This window comes from Triticum urartu, chromosome 3, assembly GCF_003073215.2.
Source record: "Triticum urartu cultivar G1812 chromosome 3, Tu2.1, whole genome shotgun sequence".
NCBI classification, from domain to species: domain Eukaryota; kingdom Viridiplantae; phylum Streptophyta; class Magnoliopsida; order Poales; family Poaceae; genus Triticum; species Triticum urartu.
The window spans coordinates 109,961,664-109,982,484 of record NC_053024.1 but is presented as its reverse complement, the minus strand read 5'-3'; the positions used below and the strand labels follow the sequence as shown (position 1 = coordinate 109,982,484).

The following is a 20,821-nucleotide window of genomic DNA, read 5'->3' as shown; positions in this document are numbered from 1 at the left end:
GGATGATGAAGTTATGTGTTGGATATCTTATATGTTTGCTCTGTAATGGCCTTTTGAAATATATCTATATATGTCATCTATATTTGTGATGAAAATTGTTGGATTTAATAAAAAACAGATAAAAGAGCCAATATGCAGGCTCTTTGCCGTCTGCCACCGACGGCAACGGGCTCTTTGCCGTCTGCCGCGGACGGCAAAGAGGACACGTGGCATCCAGCTGTGCTTCCTGGGAGCTGACCCGTTTGGTCAGTTTGCCTACAGTGGCAGACGGCAAAGACTTTGCCATCAGTGGCAGACGGTAAAGAACCTGCCATGTAGTGACGTGTAGATGACATCATACGGCGGACGACAAAGGCCTGCCGTTAGCCACTTAACGGACTGACAACGCAATTATTGTCGTCCGCCTTCTTTGCCGTCTGCCGCGCTCTCTTTGCCGTCTGCGGCGGACGGCAAAGACTTTGCCATCAGTAGCAGACGGCAAAGTAGCTGTTTACCGAAGCCTACTTTGCCGGAGCCTTTTGCCGTCCGCGGCTGACGGCAAAGGCCTTTACCGTCCGCCGTTCATGCCTTTGCCGTCCGCCATGGCAGACGGCAAAGTAGCTGATTCCTGTAGTGTATGCTTTGCAGAATAATTCCACATCATCTCCGATCAACGATATGTCATACATATACTTATCAGAAATGTTGTAGTGCTCCCACTCACTTTCTTGTAAATACAGGCTTCACCGCAAGTCTGTATAAAACTATATGCTTTGATCAACTTATCAAAGCGTATATTCCAACTCCGAGATGCTTGCACCAGTCCATAGATGGATCGCTGGAGCTTGCATATTTTGTTAGTACCTTTAGGATTGACAAAACCTTCTAGTTGCATCATATACAACTCTTCTTTAATAAATCCTATTAAGGAATACAGTTTTGTTTATCCATTTGCCTGATTTCATATAATGCGGCAATAGCTAACATGATTCGGACAGACTTAAGCATAGATACAAGTGAGAAATTCTCATCGTGGTCAACACCTTGAACTTGTCGAAAACCTTTTTGCAACAATTCTAGCTTTGTAGATAGTAACACTACTATCAGCGTCCGTCTTCCTCTTGAAGATCCATTTAATCTCAATGGCTCACTGATCTTTGGGCAAGTCAATCAAAGTCCATACTTTGTTCTTATACATGGATCTCATCTCAGATTTCATGGCCTCGAGCCATTTCGCGGAATCTGGGCTCATCATCGCTTCCTCATAGTTCGTAGGTTCGTCATGGTCAAGTAACATGACCTTCAAAACAGGATTACCGTACCACTCTGGTGCGGATCTCACTCTGGTTTACCTACTAGGTTCGGTAGTAACTTGATCTGAAGTTACATGATCATCATCATTAGCTTCCTCACTAATTGGTGTAGTAGTCATAGGAACAGATTTCTATGATGAACTACTTTCCAATAAGGGAGCAGGTACAGTTACCTCATCAAGTTCTACTTTTCTCCCACTCACTTCTTTCGAGAGAAACTCCTTCTCTAGAAAGGATCCATTCTCAGCAATGAATATCTTGCCTTCGGATCTGTGATAGAAGGTGTACCCAACATTTTCTTTTGGGTATCCTATGAAGACGCACTTCTCCGATTTGGGTTTGAGCTTATCAGGTTGAAACTTTTTCACATAAGCATTGCAACCTCAAACTTTAAGAAACGACAGCTTAGGTTTCTTGCCAAACCATAGTTCATATGGTGTCGTCTCAATAGATTTAGATGGTGCCCTATTTAACGTGAATGTAGCTGCCTCTAATGCATAACCTCAAAACTATAGTGGTTAATCGGTAAGAAACATCATAGATTGCACTATATCCAATAATAGTACGGTTATGACGTTCGGACACACCATTATGTTGTGGTGTTCCAGGTGGCACGATTTTGTGAAACTATTCCACATTGTTTTAACTGAAGGCCAAACTCGTAACTCAAATATTTTACTTCTGCGATCATATCGTACAAACTTTTATTTTGTTACGATGATTCTACACTTCACTCTGAAATTCTTTGAACTTTTCAAATGTTTCAAACTTGTGTTTCATCAAGTAGATATACCCATATCTGCTCAAATCATCTGTGAAGGTCAGAAAATAACGATACCCGCCGCAAGCCTCAACACTCATTGGACTGCATACATCAGTATGTATTATTTCCAATCAAGTTTGTTGCTCGCTCCATTGTTCCGGAGAATGGAGTCTTAGTCATCTTGCCCATGAGGCATGGTTCGCAAGCATCAACTGATTCATAATCAAGTGATTCCAAAAGCCCATCAGCATGGATTTTCTTCATGTGCTTTACACCAATATGACCTAAACGGCAGTGCCACAAATAAGTTGCACTATCATTATTAATTTTGCATCTTTTGGCTTCAATATTATGAAAATGTGTATCACCACGATCGAGATCCAACAAACCATTTTCATTGGGTGTATGACCATATAAGGTTTTATTCATGTAAACAGAACAACAATTATTCTCTAATTTACAGGAATAACCGTATTGCAATAAACATGATCCAATCATATTTATGCTCAACGCAAACACCAAATAACATTTATTTAGGTTCAACACTAATCCCGAAAGTATAGGGAGTGTGAGATGATGATCATATCAATCTTGGAACCACTTCCAACACACATCGTCACTTCACCCTTAACTAGTCTCTGTTTATTTTGCAACTCCCATTTCGAGTTACTACTCTTAGCAACTGAACCAGTATCAAATACCGAGGGGTTGCTATAAACACTAGTAAAGTACACATCAATAACATGTATATCAAATATAGCTTTGTTCACTTTGCCATCTTTCCTATCCACCAAATACTTGTGGTAGTTCCACTTCTAGTGACCAGTTCATTTGCAGTAGAAGCACTTAGTCTCAAGCTTAGGTCCAAACTTGGGTTTCTTCACTTGAGCAGCAACTTGCTTGCCGTTCTTCTTGAAGTTCCCTTTCTTTCCCTTTGCCCTTTTCTTGAAACTAGTGGTCTTGTTAATCATCAACACTTGATGCTCTTTCTTGATTTCTACCTTCATCGATTTCATCATCATGAAAATCTCGGGAATCGTTTTCATCATCCCTTGCATACTATAGTTCATCACGAAGTTCTACTAACTTGGTGATGGTGACTAGAGAATTCTGTCAATCACTATTTTATCTGGAAGATTAACTCCCACTTGATTCAAGCGATTGTAGTACCCAGACAATCTGAACACATGCTCACTGCTTGAGCTATTCTCCTCCATCTTTTAGCTATAGAACTTGTTGGAGACTTCATATCTCTCAACTCGGGTATTTGCTTGAAATATTAACTTCAACTCCTGGAACATCCATATGATCCATGATGTTCAAAACGTCTTTGAAGTCTCAATTCTAAGCTGTTAAGCATGGTGCACTAAACTATCAAATAGTCATCATATTGAGCTAGCCAAACGTTCATGATGTCTGCATCTGCTCCTGCAATAGGTCTGTCACCTAGCGGTGCATTAAGGACATAATTCTTCTGTGCAGCAATGAGGATAAACCTCAGATCACGGATCCAATCCGCATCATTGCTACTAACATCTTTCAACTTAGTTTTCTCTAGGAACATATCAAAAATAAAACAGGGGAGCCAAACGCGACCTATTGATCTACAACATAGATATGCTAATACTACCAGGACTAAGTTCATGATAAATTTAAGTTCAATTAATCATATTACTTAAGAACTCCCACTTAGAAAGACATCCCTCTAATCTTCTAAGTGATCACGTGATCCAAATCAACTAAACCATAACCGATCATCACCTGAAATGGAGTAGTTTTCAATGGTGAACATCACTATGTTGATCATATCTACTATATGATTCACGCTCGACCTTTCAGTCTCAGTGTTCCGAGGCCATATCTGCATATGCTAGGCTCGTCAAGTTTAACCTGATATTCTGCGTGTGCAAAATTGGCTTGCACCCGTTGTATATGGACGTAGAGCTTATCACACCCGATCATCACGTGGTGTCTGGGCACGACGAACTTTGGCAACGGTGCATACTCAGGGAGAACACTTTTATCTTGAAATTTAGTGAGAGATCATCTTATAATGCTACCGTCAATTAAAGCAAGATAAGATGCATAAAAGATAAACATCACATGCAATCAAAATATATGTGACATGATATGGCCATCATCATCTTGTGCCTTTGATCTCCATCTCCAAAATATCGTCATGATTTCCATCATCACCGGCATGACACCATGATCTTCATCATCTTGATCTATATCAATGTGTCGTCACATGGTCGTCTCGCCAACTATTGCTCTTGCAACTATTGCTATCGCATAGTGATAAAGTAAAGCAATTATTTGGTGCTTGCATCTTATGCAATAAAGAGATAACCATAAGGCTTCTGCCAGTTGTCGATAACTTCAACAAAATATGATCATCTTATACAACAACTTATATCTCATCACGTCTTGACCATATCACATCACAACATGCCCTGCAAAAACAAGTTAGACGTCCTCTACTTAGTTGTTGCAAGTTTTACGTGGCTGCCACAGGCTGAGCAAGAACCGTTCTTACCTACGCATCAAAACCACAACGATAGTTTGTCAAGTTGGTGCTGTTTTAACCTTCTCAAGGACCGGGCGTAGCCACACTCGGTTCAACTAAAGTTGGAGAAACTGACACCCGCTAGTCACCTGTGTGCATAGCACGGCGGTAAAACCAGTCTCGCGTAAGCGTACGCGTAATGTCAGTCCGGGCCACTTCATCCAACAATACCGCTGAACCAAAGTATGACATGCTGGTAAGCAGTATGACTTATATCGCCCACAACTCACTTGTGTTCTACTCGTGCACAACATCGACACATAAAACCTAGGCTCTAATACCACTGTTGGGGAACGTAGTAATTTAAAAAAAATTCCTACGCACACGCAAGATCATGGTGATGCATAGCAACGAGAGGGGAGAGTGTTGTCTACGTACCCTCGTAGACCGGAAGCGGAAGCATTAGCACAACGCGGTTGATGTAGTCGTACGTCTTCACGGCCCGACCGATCAAGCACCGAAACTACGGCACCTCCGAGTTCTAGCACATGTTTAGCTCGATGACGATCCTCGGACTCCGATCCAGCAGAATGTCGGGGAAGAGTTCCGTCAGCACGACGGCGTGGTGACGATCTTGATGTTCTACCATCGCAGGGCTTCGCCTAAGCACCGCTACAATATTATCGAGGATTATGGTGGAAGGGGGCACCGCACACGGCTAAGAGATCAATGATCAATTGTTGTGTCTTTGGGGTGCCCCCTGCACCCGTATATAAAGGAGCAAGGGAGGAGGAGGCCGGCCCTAGGAGGGGGCGCGCCAAGTGTGGAGTCCTACTAGGACTCCCTAGTCCTAGTAGGATTCCACCTCCCATATGGAATAGGAAAAGAGGAAGGGAAAAGGAGAATGAAGGAAGGGGGGCCCCTTCCCTAGTCCAATTCGGACTAGACCAAGGGGAGGGGTGCGGCCACCCTTGAGACCCTTTTCCTTCTTTCCCGTATGGCCCAATAAGGCCCAATACGTATTCCCGTAACTCTCCGGTACTCTGAAAAATACCCGAATCACTCGGAACCTTTCCGATGTCCGAATATAGTCGTCCAATATATCGATCTTTACGTCTCGACCATTTCGAGACTCCTCGTCATGTCCCCGATCTCATCCAGGACTCCGAACTCCTTCGGTACATCAAAAATCATAAACTCATAATATAACTGTCATTGAAACCTTAAGCGTGCGGACCCTACGGGTTCGAGAACAATGTAGACATGACCGAGACACGTCTCCGGTCAATAACCAATAGCGGAACCTGGATGCTCATATTGGCTCCCACATATTCTACAAAGATCTTTATCGGTCAGACCGCATAACAACATACATTGTTCCCTTTGTCATCGGTATGTTACTTGCCCGAGATTCGATCGTCGGTATCTCAATACCTAGTTCAATCCCAACAATTCTAGCCGTGGCCTGGCGCGAGTAAGAGTGGCGAGGCAGGGGCGAGTGGCGCGTCCGCACAGGCAGCGTCGTGGTTGCCTTCTCCTCCGTTATTCTAACCAGTGACACGGGGCCTATTGGTTTTGCTTCAATAATGGAGGCAGTCCTAGGTTTCTTCTAGCGCCAAGACGGTGTTCTACTTGATGCCGACCCTCATTGATCTGGCCGTTGACGAGTTCCGGAAGGCTCCGCAAGAGATCTCCTTTGGGTGCTTGACGCCTGTAGATTGCTGGATCGAATGGAATTCGATCGTGTGCGCCCATAATTCAGCCCATGTTGCTTCTGGAAGGCATGACGTGAAGCTTCGTTGTCTATTGACATTATGTGACATGTCGGTATTTCAATTTCCATGGTGAAGATAGTGGCGGAGAAGGTCATGGTGGCTAAGGTCTGAGGCCTAATACTGGCGGATCTAGTCTTCCAGACGATGAGGAGTTTGCTTGGTGTAGCAGCGACATCGGCAAGTGGGGGCGACAACACAGGAGGAGTACAAAATCTTAGCTTTCAGGGTGAAAACCCAAGTTCTGGCCTTAATTGGTTGTGCCTGACAGTGGACTTGTTGAAGGTATTGTTTTTTAGAGCACGAATTTTCTCCATGGTGAAAACCTAAAATCTATAATCGGGCGACGACGGCGTTTGTGCATTGTTTTCTTTTTGGAGGGGTCGCTTGTGGAATAATTTGGACTTTGTGTGTTGTCTTCATGGTGGTTCGTCCTGCAGTTACAAGAAATTGATCACTATTGTGGTTCGTCCTACAGTTGCATGCATCCCTAATGTCTTTAGGACATTTCGTTGTTGTAGAGATTGAGTGTAATTGATATCTTCTCGATATTTATATATTCTCTTTGTCAATAAATAAATAAATTATTCTAGGTACATAATACCTACGGTGAACAAGGATAACCTACTATACCAAAAGGCGAGGGTCCTCGTTTGAACGATAGTTACTGATAAAAGCCTGCATGAGTAGATTTTTGAAGCACGTAATACATGCTTCTCCAAACAAGTACTCACTACCAGACGATGAAGTTTGGACTTGTATGTCATAACTAGACCATGAACACGTGCATACTGCGCCCGTTCACCTTGTAGATAAAAAGTTCGATTTATTAAAGATAATCAGAACAGTAGAAACATTTGATACGCCCAAGGGCAAATTTCTCAACTAGATTGTTTGTGAGATATATAGAGGAAAGTCGTACGCCTGAAGAAAGGTAAGCAGCTACTATGGCCAGCACGCGTTCGTCAAAGGTCTTCGACACCAAAGAACATGAAGGTGTGGGCTGCCGTGCTCATTTGTGCGGAACGAACTACATAAATATATAAATATTTAAGAAAAAAGTAACATTTGATACGGTTCGAAAAGCTGTAATTGTTACTGTACATGTCATCTTCATATAAGAAGATAAGGTGCAAGAATAATGGACAACGCAAACTATTTCTCAACTAGGTGATCAAATTCAACCAATCACAATTGCAACTAGTCCATTTGGATACATAGTAGATTCGGTCTTCTCAAAACTGTTACGTGCAAATTAAGAACTAGGTACTCCCTCCGGTCCTTTTTACTCTGCATATTAGGTTTGTCTAAAGCCAATCTCATCCAACTTTGACCAAGTTTATACACAAAATTATTAACATTCACATAACAACACATTTATTATTAGATCCATCTCGGAATATATTTTTATATTATATTTATTAGATGTTATAGATGTTAATATTTTCTAATGTAAATTTGGCCAAACTTAGCAAATTTTGACTTCAGTCAAAGCTAATGTGCGGACTAAAAAGGACCGGAGGGAGTAGTAAATTGAATACACAAATTAGGAGATAAATTGAAAACTTGTAGGTTTAATCTTTTCGATATGTGAGATGCTTTGTTCACCACTTCAAACACGACTAGCTTTATTACAAAATCTCGTCAAATCTACCAGCTTCCGTCGTAGTCTAGGTGGTTAGGATACTCGGCTCTCACCCGAGAGACCCGGGTTCAAGTCCCGGCGACGGAATTTTTTTCTTTTTTTTTGCGCTCCAAAGCCAGATTAACCAAAATTACTAAACCACCCTCCATTCTACCCCTGCACACGGGGGCACGGACGTAATTCTACGCATATAAGCACCCTCCGCGCTAGGGTTTCCTCCTCTCCCTCCCTACAAAGCCGCTGCCGCCGCCGCCCCGCACCACGCTTTAAACCCCCCCCCCCCCCCCCCCCCCCCCCCCTCCCCCCCCGCCGCCGCTCCCCAGATCCGCCGCCATGGTGAGTTCCCCTCCGCCCCGTCGATTGTTCCAACTCCTTCGGGTTGCTCGGGTTCCTGGTGTTCTGACGATACGTTGTTGTCTGTGTTTTGGTGCTTGCAGTCGACGGAGAAGAAGCAGCTGAACCCCATGCGGGACATCAAGGTGCAGAAGCTCGTCCTCAACATCTCCGTCGGCGAGAGCGGAGATCGCCTCACCCGCGCCTCCAAGGTATATATATGCCCGTCTATTTACCCTCCCGCTCGCCTCGTTGATGCGCTCGCGCGCGTGTGATTCAGATGTCAGTATATTGTTTTGGTTGTTCTGTTCGCTCATAGCAATCTAGTCCTAGTTTGTGGAATTGTATCTGGCAGAAATCGGCACTGGCTTATTCAATCTGGGGTGTCCTTTGTAGATTGCTAGTAGGACATGCATCGGCTTCTGATGCTGATGCTGGTACCATGTACTCCCTCCGTCCAAAAAAGCTTGTCCCTCAAATGGATGAATCTAGCACCAAGTTAGTGCTAGATACATCCATTTGAGAGATAAGCTTGGGACAAGTTTTTCCGGACGGAGGGAGTAATAACTGTTGTTTCCCCGTGGTCAGTCGTTTCTGCTCCATTTTGCTTGTTGTAGATTGACCTTAATCAGTGTTGTCTCAGTGGCACCGAGTAGTTCAAGTGATTTCTCTGCATTCCTGGTCTCTAAATAATACTGGTTAACTGCAAATCATCGATGGATGTTAACTGCATTGTTGTTGTTAATTTGATAGGTGCTGGAGCAGCTGAGCGGACAGTCACCTGTGTTCTCCAAGGGTGAGCTTCTTAAATCCGACTTGTTCCCTTGGATCTGTCAATTGAGGTCAATGTAGTTGGTCCTAATAGGAAAGGTATTGTGTATTGCAGCGAGGTACACTGTCAGGTCGTTCGGTATCAGGCGTAATGAGAAGATTGCGTGCTACGTGACTATCAGGGGTGAGAAGGCGATGCAGCTGCTGGAGAGTGGCCTGAAGGTGAAGGAGTACGAGCTGCTCAGGAGGAACTTCAGCGACACCGGCTGCTTTGGCTTCGGTATCCAGGAGCACATCGATCTCGGCATGAAGTAAGTTGACCTTGTTGCATCTCTTTTTTTGTCAATGTGGTGCTTGTTTGGACTGGTTAATACTTATTATTAATCAAGTAGATGATTCTGTTTCATTCTTAAATAGCTGAAACCAAAATCATAGAGCTGAAAGATGTTTGGCTGAAGTTATAGTAGGGGCTACAGTATCATTAGGCAGCTACTCTTATTGTTAAAATCCCTAATAAGTTGTTTAATGCACTCATTATTTAGTAATGCCTAGAATATTTGTTAGAAATGGGCTTAATCAAAATTGTTAGATTGGATCTATTTACTCAATTGATTCATATGCCAAATCCTGACTTGGTTCTCAAGCATTTAACTAGCATCACACATATTTGTATGTCAGAGATGACCAACGAAAGGCCTTGGTTCCTGTTGGCACTGTTAATATTTGACGATCTATTGGAATCATTTTGGATAAGTTTTCCCTTTCAGTTTAATAGTGCAAATAACTGATTGACTTTAGTTTGGCTGTGGCCACTGCCTATGTCCTTAACCTTTGGATTTTGGGCACTACTACCTTCATTTACCAAGTATTTGCAGTACATCGTTCTGTCTATTTGCTGATAGCACACAGTTCTCAATGGTTGTTCAATGACGATTGGCACTTCTGACCAGTAACTAACCATGTTTCCTTTTCAGGTATGATCCATCTACCGGCATCTATGGTATGGACTTCTTCGTGGTGCTCGAGCGTGCTGGGTACCGCGTCTCCCGCCGCCGCAGGTGCAAGGCCCGCGTCGGTATCCACCAGAGGGTCACCAAGGAGGACGCCATGAAGTGGTTCCAGGTCAAGTATGAGGGTGTCATCCTCAACAAGTCCCATGCGAGCTAAGAAGGACGTAGCTCTCTTTAGACCTTGAGTTAATTAAGTTCACCTGGTTGCTGGATATGTATGTTACCTAGAAACCAAAATGCTTTGTCAGTTTTGCCTGTACTCAAGCTGGATGATTTCTGTTTGATGCGCACTTTCGTCTAAGAGGCTCTCTTCTGTTTTATCCTCTCTGAACAATAGAGTATATGTTTGTCTTATGATAGACTGCCTTTTGTATGGCCACTCTCAAGTCTTCTCTAATTTTTGGTTCGTCCACCTGAACTTGTGATCGAAGGAGTTGTGGTTTCCCCGCTCCACATATTCTGGGAGTGGGTGATTACAGGCCCTTACTGTGACTGCTTCATCACATCGGTCCATTTCAGCAGCTGGAAGGAATGTGTAAATGATGGAATGAACGTTCGCCTGGCACAGATGGCATTTTTAGTTGAGCCGCTTCTTTAGAGCGTCAGATGACAGTGTTTTGTTGAAGGTATACAGTAAAAAACACATTTCACACACAAAAGTTTCTTAAATTTACTTGTCGACCATTTCACCTGTGATGCAATTTCATGAAGAAATGACACTAGGATATGCCGTAGTGAAAATACAATATAACTTCAAACAGTGTTTATAAGTATAACCTTGATTTTTTGTCATTCTCGCCCAGAATGCCCCGGAGTAGAATGGTTGACCATGTATGCTAAAAAAAATATTCCGATTATTCTGAGTTTAACCATTATTACTCTCTTTGATCGGAAATAAGTGTCGTGCTTCTAGTTGAAACTTATTTCCTATCAGAGGGAGTAGTATTTTTCTTAGAATTATTATTTATAACGACGACATGAGGAATCATGTCCGGTTTCAACTTGCGCAATGTCGTTCAAGGGTCGAAACCAATATCATTAGTTTCGCTGTCAGTTTTGCCATTTTTAATGGCGAAAGTTGAGCCAACTAGCCAATGGTAAGAGAGAACGAAATTGCTGGGAAGCTCGTGTAATTAGTACTAGATGATTAGGGTAAACCACAGCAAGTCTAGCCGCCCTTGCCAAAGACATTCTGTCACCTGCTGCGAATCCCCCCAAATGGACACGGCAAGCATGTGCACCGTGGAGAGGCGCGGCCGCGTCCACCTCATCACCCTCACCGGCGCCGGCGAGCACCGCCTCGGCCCAGCCCTCATCTCGGCCATCCGCGCCGCCGTGGCCGCCTCCCCCGGCGCCGGCGCCCTCGTCCTGGCCGCCGAGGGCAAGTACTTCTCCAACGGCTTCGACCAGGCCTGGGCGCGCACGGTCCCGCCCCACCTCCACACCGCCATGAGCGAGGCCTTCCGGGGCCTCGTCGCCGACCTGCTCGCGCTCCCCATGCCCACCGTGGCCGCCGTCACGGGCCACGCCGCCGCTGCCGGCTGCGCGCTGGCCCTCGCGCACGACTCCGCCGTCATGCGCGCCTCCCGCGGGTTCCTGTACATGAGCGAGGTCGACGCCGGCATCAAGATCGTCGACTACTTCGCGGAGCTGCTCCTGCAGAAGGTCCCCGACGCCGCGGCCAGGCGGGACATGCTCCTCCGGGGGGACAAGATGACGGCCGCGGAGGCGGTGCGGCGGGGCCTGGTGGACGCGGCCGCGGACGGCGGCGTCGACGACGTGGTGGCCGCGGCCGTCGCGGCGGCCGAGGGGCTCGCGGCCAGGGGGTGGGACGGGGAGGTCGTGGCCGAGATCAGGAAGGCCATGTGGCCCGCCGTGTGGGCCAAGGTCAAGGACCACGGCGCCGGCGCGGCGGCGGCCCGGCCGCGGCTGTAGGCTCCTCTGCTTCGGAAGGATCGCTCTGAATCTGTAGCATGTCGTAGACACCTACTAGGAACAGAAATAATCGGCTGGAACTGCTGTCTGGCCAGAAGAAATCGCGCTGGTGAACTGTGATCGGGCGGTGTGCTGGTGGTTTTCCTTGTGTGATGTATTGATCTCGCTTCTGGTTTCATTTCTTGAGAGTTGAGACCGACCGAAGCTTCTTGCTGATGGATTTTAGCTTGTGAAGGATGAACATGGGCACTCACTTCACAATAAGCGAGTTCTTGCTTGTGACTATCATTGGTTTAGAACGTTCGATTTGGTTTCTTGGCCTGATTACCATGTGCGACATTACAGATCAATTCCTGGTATCATTCAAGCAATCTTAAGTTCAGGACACCCCTATGCTTCCATATGCGATCTTGTGACCTTTATATGGCGTGTATGGAAGGCTAGAAATGAACAAATGAGTTATATGAAAATAGGGCACCCACCTCAGGTGCATCAAGCCACTCAAGCTATAATGCAAGAGCTTCAGGTAGAGTCAAAAGCTACAGGTTTTATCGGTCAGCCAGCCAATGGCAGAAACAAGGATGCACAAGATCACAATATGAGCCTAAGTTTGTCTGCACCTCGTGGAAGCACAATTATAAGTGATCTGAATCTTTAAGGTTTTCAATATTTACATATGTGGCATCGAAAATCCCTCTCTCCAGCCTGCTACAGGAATAGACATATACTCTACATTATACATTTGCAATGAACAACGTACAACTTGAAACCAACTTAAAACCAACATGGCCAGCAGCGGTGTTGTTGGCTCTCCTCTTCAGGCTGAAGCCAAGGCGCTTCCTCTTTGCTTCTGAAATAGCAGAAGTACTTCAACTACATCAGGCCACCATTTTGACAGACAATCAGGTACTTGCAAGAGCCGCGGCTTTTCTGGCGACATATATGCAAAAAGTTCAAACCTAGGACATTTGGAAATCCATTCATTGATAGCAGAATACTTTAATTGTTCCAAGGATTTTATGTTAAAGATATATCACGTCAAAAGGGATTTGAATGGTGTTGCTCATAACTATGCAAAAGACTCGCTGAAAAAGCTTTCTACGGTACCTCCTACCTTGCACTGTATTAGCTCATCTCATAGGGGTATGCAATGCTCAGTGTTGCTAGCTTTGAGCAACTTTGTAAGCTATGGATTCTGTATCCATGATGTAAAATGTGTATGGAAGTTCATTGAATGGCGCCTTTGGGCGCCCCTTGGGTTAAAAACAAAATAACCCTCGATGGCTTCTGTGTCCGCGGCCACTACTCATGCCCACTGCCGGCTCACGTTCCAGCCGTCGTGCAAGACAACATCGTTGTGATAATGTCGCCACCGGCTTTCAAGCTCATTATTTTCTTCAAATATATTGAAACACCAGGGTGAATATTTGGTCTTGAAAGGGGGTGATATGATAGCAAGGCAGCACCGTAGCTAGAGGCTGCAAGGTCAGGAAGGCCAAAGTGGCGATGAAAAAGGATTAAGCCGAAAATACACACATGAACCTGGGTCTAGGCACACCCTAATTGGTTCTTTTTAATGTAAAAAATGGCAATTATTTTTGAAATTTTTTGGTAACGAATATGGTATTTGTTATACTCATGTGTAACGTTTCATAAAGAAATAACTTTGGTGATCTTCGCTGTAAATAACCACAAAAACGGATCTATATGAAAGTACTATTCAAGGTTTTTGCAGCTGCGAATTCGTTGTTGTTGTCCTTTTTTTTGCCCAGAAGAAGATCGAAGTCATTTCAACTTCATGCATGAGTAGAACACCAAAGACATGTATGCTAGAAATGTTTTGGTTTTTATGCTTTCTATATATATTTTTTAAGGATACATCCAAAGTTGGACACATGAGAAACATAGATTAAGGAAAGCCAAGATGGCTAAGTACAATGCTTTGAGACAGCTACAATGTCCTAAGGCCACACAACACCCTTGCACGGATTACTCGCTAACTCTCCACCCATCTAACAGTCCGTCTCTACGGATGAGCTTTGTCGCGTTCCACCTCAGCCCTTCCTCACTCTCTTAAGAACCGTCGACGCCTAGGGTGTATCCCCATTGAAGAAAATGTAATTATGGTGCCGCCACAAGCACCAAATAATCAGTAACACTCAGGAGTGTGCATCCGCAGGAAACAACCCTTGCATCTCTTTATCGGCCCACCAGTCCACCAGATCTGTATCCAATATCGATGTCCAATCAGCCTTTGCCCCGGTGGTTAGGCATCACTGTCCATACCTCTCTAGCTCTCTAGCCAGCATGCGGCCAAAAAGAATGTGGTGTAGACCTTCCAATTCCTAATCACATAACAGGCACGCCACACAATGTGACAAACCATGCTGGCTCAACCTATCCGCCATCTAGCAGTGATCTCAAGAAGCTAGCCAGACGAGCATCTTGCATGACATAGGGGCACGGGAATTCTAGACCGTTGTTGTAGCCGGGTATAGCGTTCTCGCAAAGAAGAAGGCTTCATAAGCAGAACTAGCCGAGAATTGCCCGTCATTCCCCCATATCCACTCCAGATTGTCCTCCACATAATCTCGGAGCTGGAACCCCCCGAGCCAAGTTCCAAGAACTCTGGTAACACATGTCTAGCCATTTTGGGTATACATCGGTTCACCATCCATTGTTGACCAGACCATCCCTCACCGAGTGCACTTGAATGGCTCTCTTGATCACAAAGAGATGCAAAGCAAATTCTCTGATCTGGCCATCTCGCAGCCAACAGTCCTCCCAAAAGAGAGCTTTCATCCCATTCCCAGTCGTTGTTTTTGTGGCTATACAGAAGATGGCCGTGGCCTCATCTGGGATCTGGATGTTGAATTTTTTGATGGTTTCTCGTCCACCACTCACTTTAGGTACGACCTTCTAGCTCTTAATGTCAAGTTCATCATTCGCAGATTCAGTAGTCCCAACCCACCGATCCTCTTCGGCAAACACACTTTATCCCATGCCACAAGACAATGGCCGCCCTTCACATCCTTCCATTCTCTCCATGCAACCATGAAAGATTTTGGTTTCCTCGACAAGCATTTTGATTGGAGGTCCATTGTGAACATAGTGTGCATTGGCATAGCGGGGAGCGTACTCTTAACAAGCACTACTCACCCTACCATGACTAACATGGATGCTCGCGTGTAAACACTCCATCCACTGTGGCTTAGCCACTGTGGGCATTCTCAATCTCAAGGGCAACCCAAGATACATGCATGAGAAGGGTAGCATTTGATGGTAAGCTTCGTCGCAACAATTACGCCCATCCCAATGCAGGCACGCAAGCATTGAAGGTCTGGTCCGATAAACGTCACGATGTTGTCAGCATACCGGTGTTGCAACCGTCTTGCCACCAACGGCGTCAACACACCCTTCCTCGTAGCTGCATTGAGAAGATGGTGCAACCCAACCATGGCGATCACAAAGAGAAGCAGGCACTACAAAAAAAAGACACATTGGTGACATTTTGGGCCGAACGAATTTTTCCCCTGTCATACTTATGACATTTCTATGATGATAATTGTGACAAAACCCGATATCATCATAGATGTGGTGGGGTCCTACTTCTATGACAAAAAATCATGACAGAAAAATGGGCTTTTCGTCTTGGGCGGACCGGAGACGTAGCTGCATGACATTTTTTGGGCCGTCCATGATGAGAAAAACTGTGGTAGAAGTGAGGGCGAGGAAAATATCGGGGAGTTCCCGGTTACGGTGGGTGGTCGGGGGCCGAGCGATGCGCGCTTCTCTCGTACACGTACGCGCGTGGGTGCGAGGCGTTGGGCTCTAACTGAACCCGAGCGAGGCATTGGGCTCTAACTGAACCCAAGCGATTGCACTAGCTAAGTTACTGAACCCGAGCGATCGATGCCTTGCTGTTAACTGAACCCGAGTGATTCCTTCGCTACTGATGCTAACTGAAGCCGATCGATGCTGCCTCTGTATGAACAGTGAGCGTTGTTGGGGGGTTTGGATGAACAGTTCCCGGTGAGGGGTTGGATGAACAGGAACCCGTGGTAGTAGAGGCTGTTGTCGCTGAATGAATAGTACCTCAATCGATCGAGCCGGTGGATGAACATGACCCCGTGGAGGGGTGGATGAACAGGACCCCGTGGAGGGATGGTTGAACAGTATCCGGTGGAGGGCTGGATGAACAGTAGCCCGTGGAGGGGTGGTTGAACAGGACCCCGTGGAGAGGGCTGGTTGAACAGTAGCCGGTGGAGGAGCGCGCGGATGAACAGTCGCAGGTGGAGGCTGGAGGAGGTCGACGGTGGATGAACAGTAGCCCGTGGAGGCTGGAGGAGGTCGACGGTGGAGATGAACAATATCCCGTGGAGTCCCGTTTTGCGGTACGCCACACCCCTCCCGATGAATAGGACCCCCGTTTCGACCGTAGAGCTCCAACACAAGCCCCTTTCCTCCGTTTTGCGGTACGCCACACCCCTCCCAATCAACAGGACCCCGTTCCCACCGTAGGAGGTCCGTTTCCTCCGTTTTGCGGTACGCCAGACCACTCCCGATGAACAGGATCCCGTTTCGACCATGGCCGGTCGAACACAAGGCCGTTTCCTCCGTTCTGCAGTACGCCAGACCTCGTTTCCATCGGCTATTCCGTCCAAGCCGGTTGGCTCCCGATGAACAGCACGCGTTCCGTTGCCTCCCGATGAACACAACGCATTCAGTTGCCTCCTCATGAACACGACGATGATGCAGTTTCTCCATTCCGACCCAGCCATGTACAGGAGCCCTGACCGTACATATGCGTGAGTAGGCGTTCGAGACCCCGCCCGTATGTACGTACATGGCCGTATTTACTTTCTTGCACCCTGGCCGCTTTACATACGTGTACATGCTACGTGCGCGTCTCTACTACGACACGTGCACGCCTCTACTACGACACATTCCCTTCCTTACACGGCCACGGTTCATCGCTGTAGCCTGCAGACAGAACGATCGTATGTACGTACACGTTCGCGACCAGAATGACAACGTTACGTACGCTTCGATCAGGTGGGTCCCGACTGTCAGGCACTTCCTTGCGTGCGAAGATGTAGGTGATGGGTCCTAGCAGTCAGTGGGCGAATCAATTTTTCTCCGTAATATGGACGCACTTCCTTGCGTGCGAAGATGTAGCTGGTGGGTCCCAGCAGTCAGGGGAAAACATTTTTTTTGTGAAATACGGTGGCCTCTCCGGTGGGTCCCTGCTGTCAGGTGGGGGAATAATTATTTTCCGCGTAATAAGGAGGCACTTCCTTGTTGCGGCCGTGGACCCAGCTATCAGCCTCTCCACGTACAGTACTCTTTCGATGAAAGTCATTCGTTGACCACATTGACCATGCCGCGCCGAGAGCACCAAGGCGGTGGACGATAGCGAGGCCTAGGAAGGGGACGACGCGGAGCTGGGAAAGACGCGGCAGTGGATGCCCACGCGGAGAGGAGTACGAGGGTTCACTGGTTCGGCTGCGGTGTGAGGCTGCCGTTGCCGCAGGGCCTGGCCAGCGGTGGGAGTAGTAGGGGGCTGTGAGGCCTCCACGGCAGCACAGTCGGTCACGGGAGACAGGAGCAGGCGGTACGTGAAAGAAATATGCCCTAAAGGCAATAATAAAGTTGTTATTTATATTTCCTTATATCATGATAATTGTTTATTATTCATGTTAGAATTGTATTAACTAGAAATTTAATACATGTGTGAATATATAGACAAACGAAGTGTCCCTAGTATGCCTCTACTTGACTAGCTCGTTAATTAAAGATGGTTAAGTTTCCTAACCATAGACAAGGATGTACCCACGTTGGACCAGAGGGTGTCACAGGACACCGGGTAGAAAAATATTTTACCTATACATATATTGCCCATATAAGGTTGGGACACCCCGTAATTTCATTACCTGGACACTGGTACAACAAGCCGGCCCATTCAACAATTACCTGCGCCGCGATCTAGCCAGTGCGAGGCCCAGTCTTAGCAGCGAGCGAGGCAGCCACGACGGTAGCTAAATCGATCGACCACCCCTAAAAAAAACTAAATCGATCGACCAGGTTCTCATCTAATTATTTCTCATTTCTCAAAAAAATTTATAATTATTTCTCAAAAAAGGCTCTCATCTAACTCTAAAAAACGGCTCTCATCTAAAACAAACAATTTCTCAAAAAAATAGGACAAACAAAAAATGCCATACGCCTCTCTGCGTCGCTCTAAATAAAATCAATCCATCACTGGCTCGGCACTCACCATACTCATTTTGACGCCACCGTCCCCAGATCATGTCGAGTGGCCGAAGCAGCGGAAGAAATAGAATGTAAATCATAAGAAGTACAGACCCCAATGTGCCATGTTTCTTCTAGATTGCAATTCTTGCTCCTCAAACCCTCGAGGATTAGGGCAAGGGCTCTTAACTGTGGTAACGATTAGATCATTAAAATATTTATAAAAAAATTGCGTGAAATATTTAAAATTTATTCACAAAATGGAGGTTAGATCGCAATCCTTGAAGGTGATCGGCATTTGTGGTGGAAGATTCTCCGAAGACTAGACACACCAAAGTGAGCTTACTTTAAAATCCAAGTATTAGATACATATTCTTTCATGGTTTAATCTTCTCTGCCCAAATATAAGTTATCAAGCATAAATATCAAACAATAACTATCAGTCATAGAAGGAAGTATTTATAGAAAAGCAAGAGCGATCAATACATGATGAAAATGTTTCGGTTTTGAAAAAGCAAGTGTTGCAGAATCATACGCATTAATATATACTTTTATATTCTCAAAAAAATATGTACGTTTATTTAATATGGTATGCCTGTTATATTGTATATGGGACACCAGGTAACTTTTGTCTTGGGTCCGCCCCTGGCCATGGACATGTTGAAGGAAATATGCCCCCTGCCTCGTGGGGCCCTCATGGCTCCCCTGACGTGCTTCTTCCACCTATATAAGTCCACGTACCCTAAAACTTCCAGAACAGAGATTAGATCGGGAGTTCCGCCGCCAGAAGCCTCCGTAGCCACCAAAAACCAATCTAGACCTGTTCCGGCACCCTGCCGGAGGGGGCAGTCCCTCTCCGGTGGCCATCTCCATCATCCCGGTTCTCTCCATGACGAGGAGGGAGTAGTTCTCCCTCGGGCCTGAGGGTATGTACCAGTAGCTATGTGTTTGATCTCTCTCTCTCTCTCTCATGTTCTTGATTTGGCACGATCTTGATGTATCGCGAGCTTTGCTATTATAGTTGGATCTTATGTTTCTCCCCCCCTCTACTCTCTTGTAATGAATTGAGTTTCCCCTTTGAAGTAATCTTATCGGATTGAGTCTTTAAAGATTTGAGGACACTTGATGTATGTCTTGCCGTGCGTATCTGTGGTGACAATGGGATACTACGTGATTCACTTGATGTATGTTTTGGTGACCAACTTGCGGGTTCTGCCCATGAACTTATGCATAGGGGTTGGCACACGTTTTCGTCATGATTCTTCGGTAAAAACTTTGGGGCACTCTTTAAGGTTCTATGTGTTGGTTGAATAGATGAATTGAGATTGTGTGATGCATATCGTATAATCATGCCCACGGATACTTGAGGTGACAATGGAGTATCTAGGTGACATTAGGGTTTTGGTTGATTTGTGTCTTAAGGTGTTATTGTAGTACGAACTCTAGGGCTGTTTGTGACACTTATAGGAATAGTCCAACGGATTGATTGGAAAGAATAACTTTGAGTTGGTTTCGTACCCTACCATAATCTCTTCGTTTGTTCTCCGCTATTAGTGACTTTGGAGTGACTCTTTATTGCATGTTGAGGGATAGTTATGTGATCCAATTATGTTAGTATTGTTGAGGGAACTTACACTAGCGAAAGTATGAACCCTAGGCCTTGTTTCAACGCATTGCAATACCGTTTACGCTCACTTTTATCATTTGTTACCTTGCTGTTTTTATAATTTCAGATTACAAATACCTTTATCTACCATCCATATTGCACTTGTATCACCATCTCTTCGCCGAACTAGTGCACCTATACAATTTACCATTGTATTGGGTGTGTTGGGGACACAAGAGACTCTTTGTTATTCGGTTGCAGGGTTGCTTGAGAGAGACCATCTTCATCCTACGCCTCCTACGGATTGATAAACCTTAGGTCATCCACTTGAGGGAAATTTTCTACTGTCCTACAAACCTCTGCACTTGGAGGACCAACAACGTCTACAAGAAGAAGATTGTGTAGTAGACATCACTTAGGCGAAGCCCTATTCCGGTAGCATCATCATCACCATCATCACGCCATTGTGCTGACGAAGCTCTCCCTCGACACTCCGCTGGATCGTGAGTTCGTGGGACGTCACCGAGCCGAACGTGTGCAGATTGCGGAGGTGTCGTATTTTCGGTACTAGGATCGGTCGATCGTGAAGACGTACGACTACATCAACTGCGTTATCATAACGCTTCCGCTTACGGTCTACGAGGGTACGTGGATAACACTCTTCCCCTCTTGTTGCTATGCATCACCATGATCTTGCGTGTGCGTAAGATTTTTTTTGAAATTACTGCGTTAGCCAACAGTGGCATACGAGCCAGGTTTCTGCGTAGATGTTATATGCACGAGTAGAACACAAAGGAGTTGTGGGCATGGGTATATACATATTTCTTGCCGTCACTAGTTGTTTCTTGATTCGGCGATATTGTTGGATGAAGCGGCTCAGACCGACATTACGCGTACGCTTACGCGACACTGGTTCTACCGTCGTGCTTCGCACAC

General features: G+C 45.8%; 2 protein-coding genes and 1 non-coding gene across 3 annotated transcripts; all 3 read left to right on the top strand.

Moving 5' to 3' along the window:
* Nucleotides 1-7,992: 7,992 nt before the first annotated feature.
* Nucleotides 7,993-8,065, top strand: TRNAE-CUC. The gene has a single exon. It is a non-coding gene; the product is annotated as a tRNA-Glu (tRNA).
* Nucleotides 8,066-8,251: 186 nt separating this feature from the next.
* LOC125543170 (60S ribosomal protein L11-like) lies at nucleotides 8,252-10,471 on the top strand. Its single transcript, XM_048706423.1, has 5 exons — nucleotides 8,252-8,314; nucleotides 8,416-8,523; nucleotides 9,065-9,107; nucleotides 9,198-9,393; nucleotides 10,057-10,471. The coding sequence occupies exons 1-5, from the start codon at nucleotides 8,312-8,314 to the stop codon at nucleotides 10,247-10,249; spliced, it is 543 nt and encodes a 180-aa protein (XP_048562380.1). The 5' UTR covers nucleotides 8,252-8,311; the 3' UTR covers nucleotides 10,250-10,471.
* Nucleotides 10,472-11,239: 768 nt separating this feature from the next.
* LOC125543169 (enoyl-CoA delta isomerase 2, peroxisomal-like) lies at nucleotides 11,240-12,312 on the top strand. The gene has a single exon (XM_048706422.1). The coding sequence runs from the start codon at nucleotides 11,311-11,313 to the stop codon at nucleotides 12,025-12,027; it is 717 nt and encodes a 238-aa protein (XP_048562379.1). The 5' UTR covers nucleotides 11,240-11,310; the 3' UTR covers nucleotides 12,028-12,312.
* The last annotated feature ends 8,509 nt before the right edge of the window (nucleotides 12,313-20,821 follow it).

Coding starts and splice junctions, on each gene's coding strand:
- LOC125543170 (XM_048706423.1), top strand. Junction 8,524..9,064: donor GCCTCACCCGCGCCTCCAAG/GTATATATATGC, acceptor TTAATTTGATAG/GTGCTGGAGCAGCTGAGCGG. Junction 9,394..10,056: donor CACATCGATCTCGGCATGAA/GTAAGTTGACCT, acceptor TTTCCTTTTCAG/GTATGATCCATCTACCGGCA.
- LOC125543169 (XM_048706422.1), top strand. CDS start 11,311: ATGGACACGGCAAGCATGTGCACCGTGGAGAGGCGCGGCCGCGTCCAC.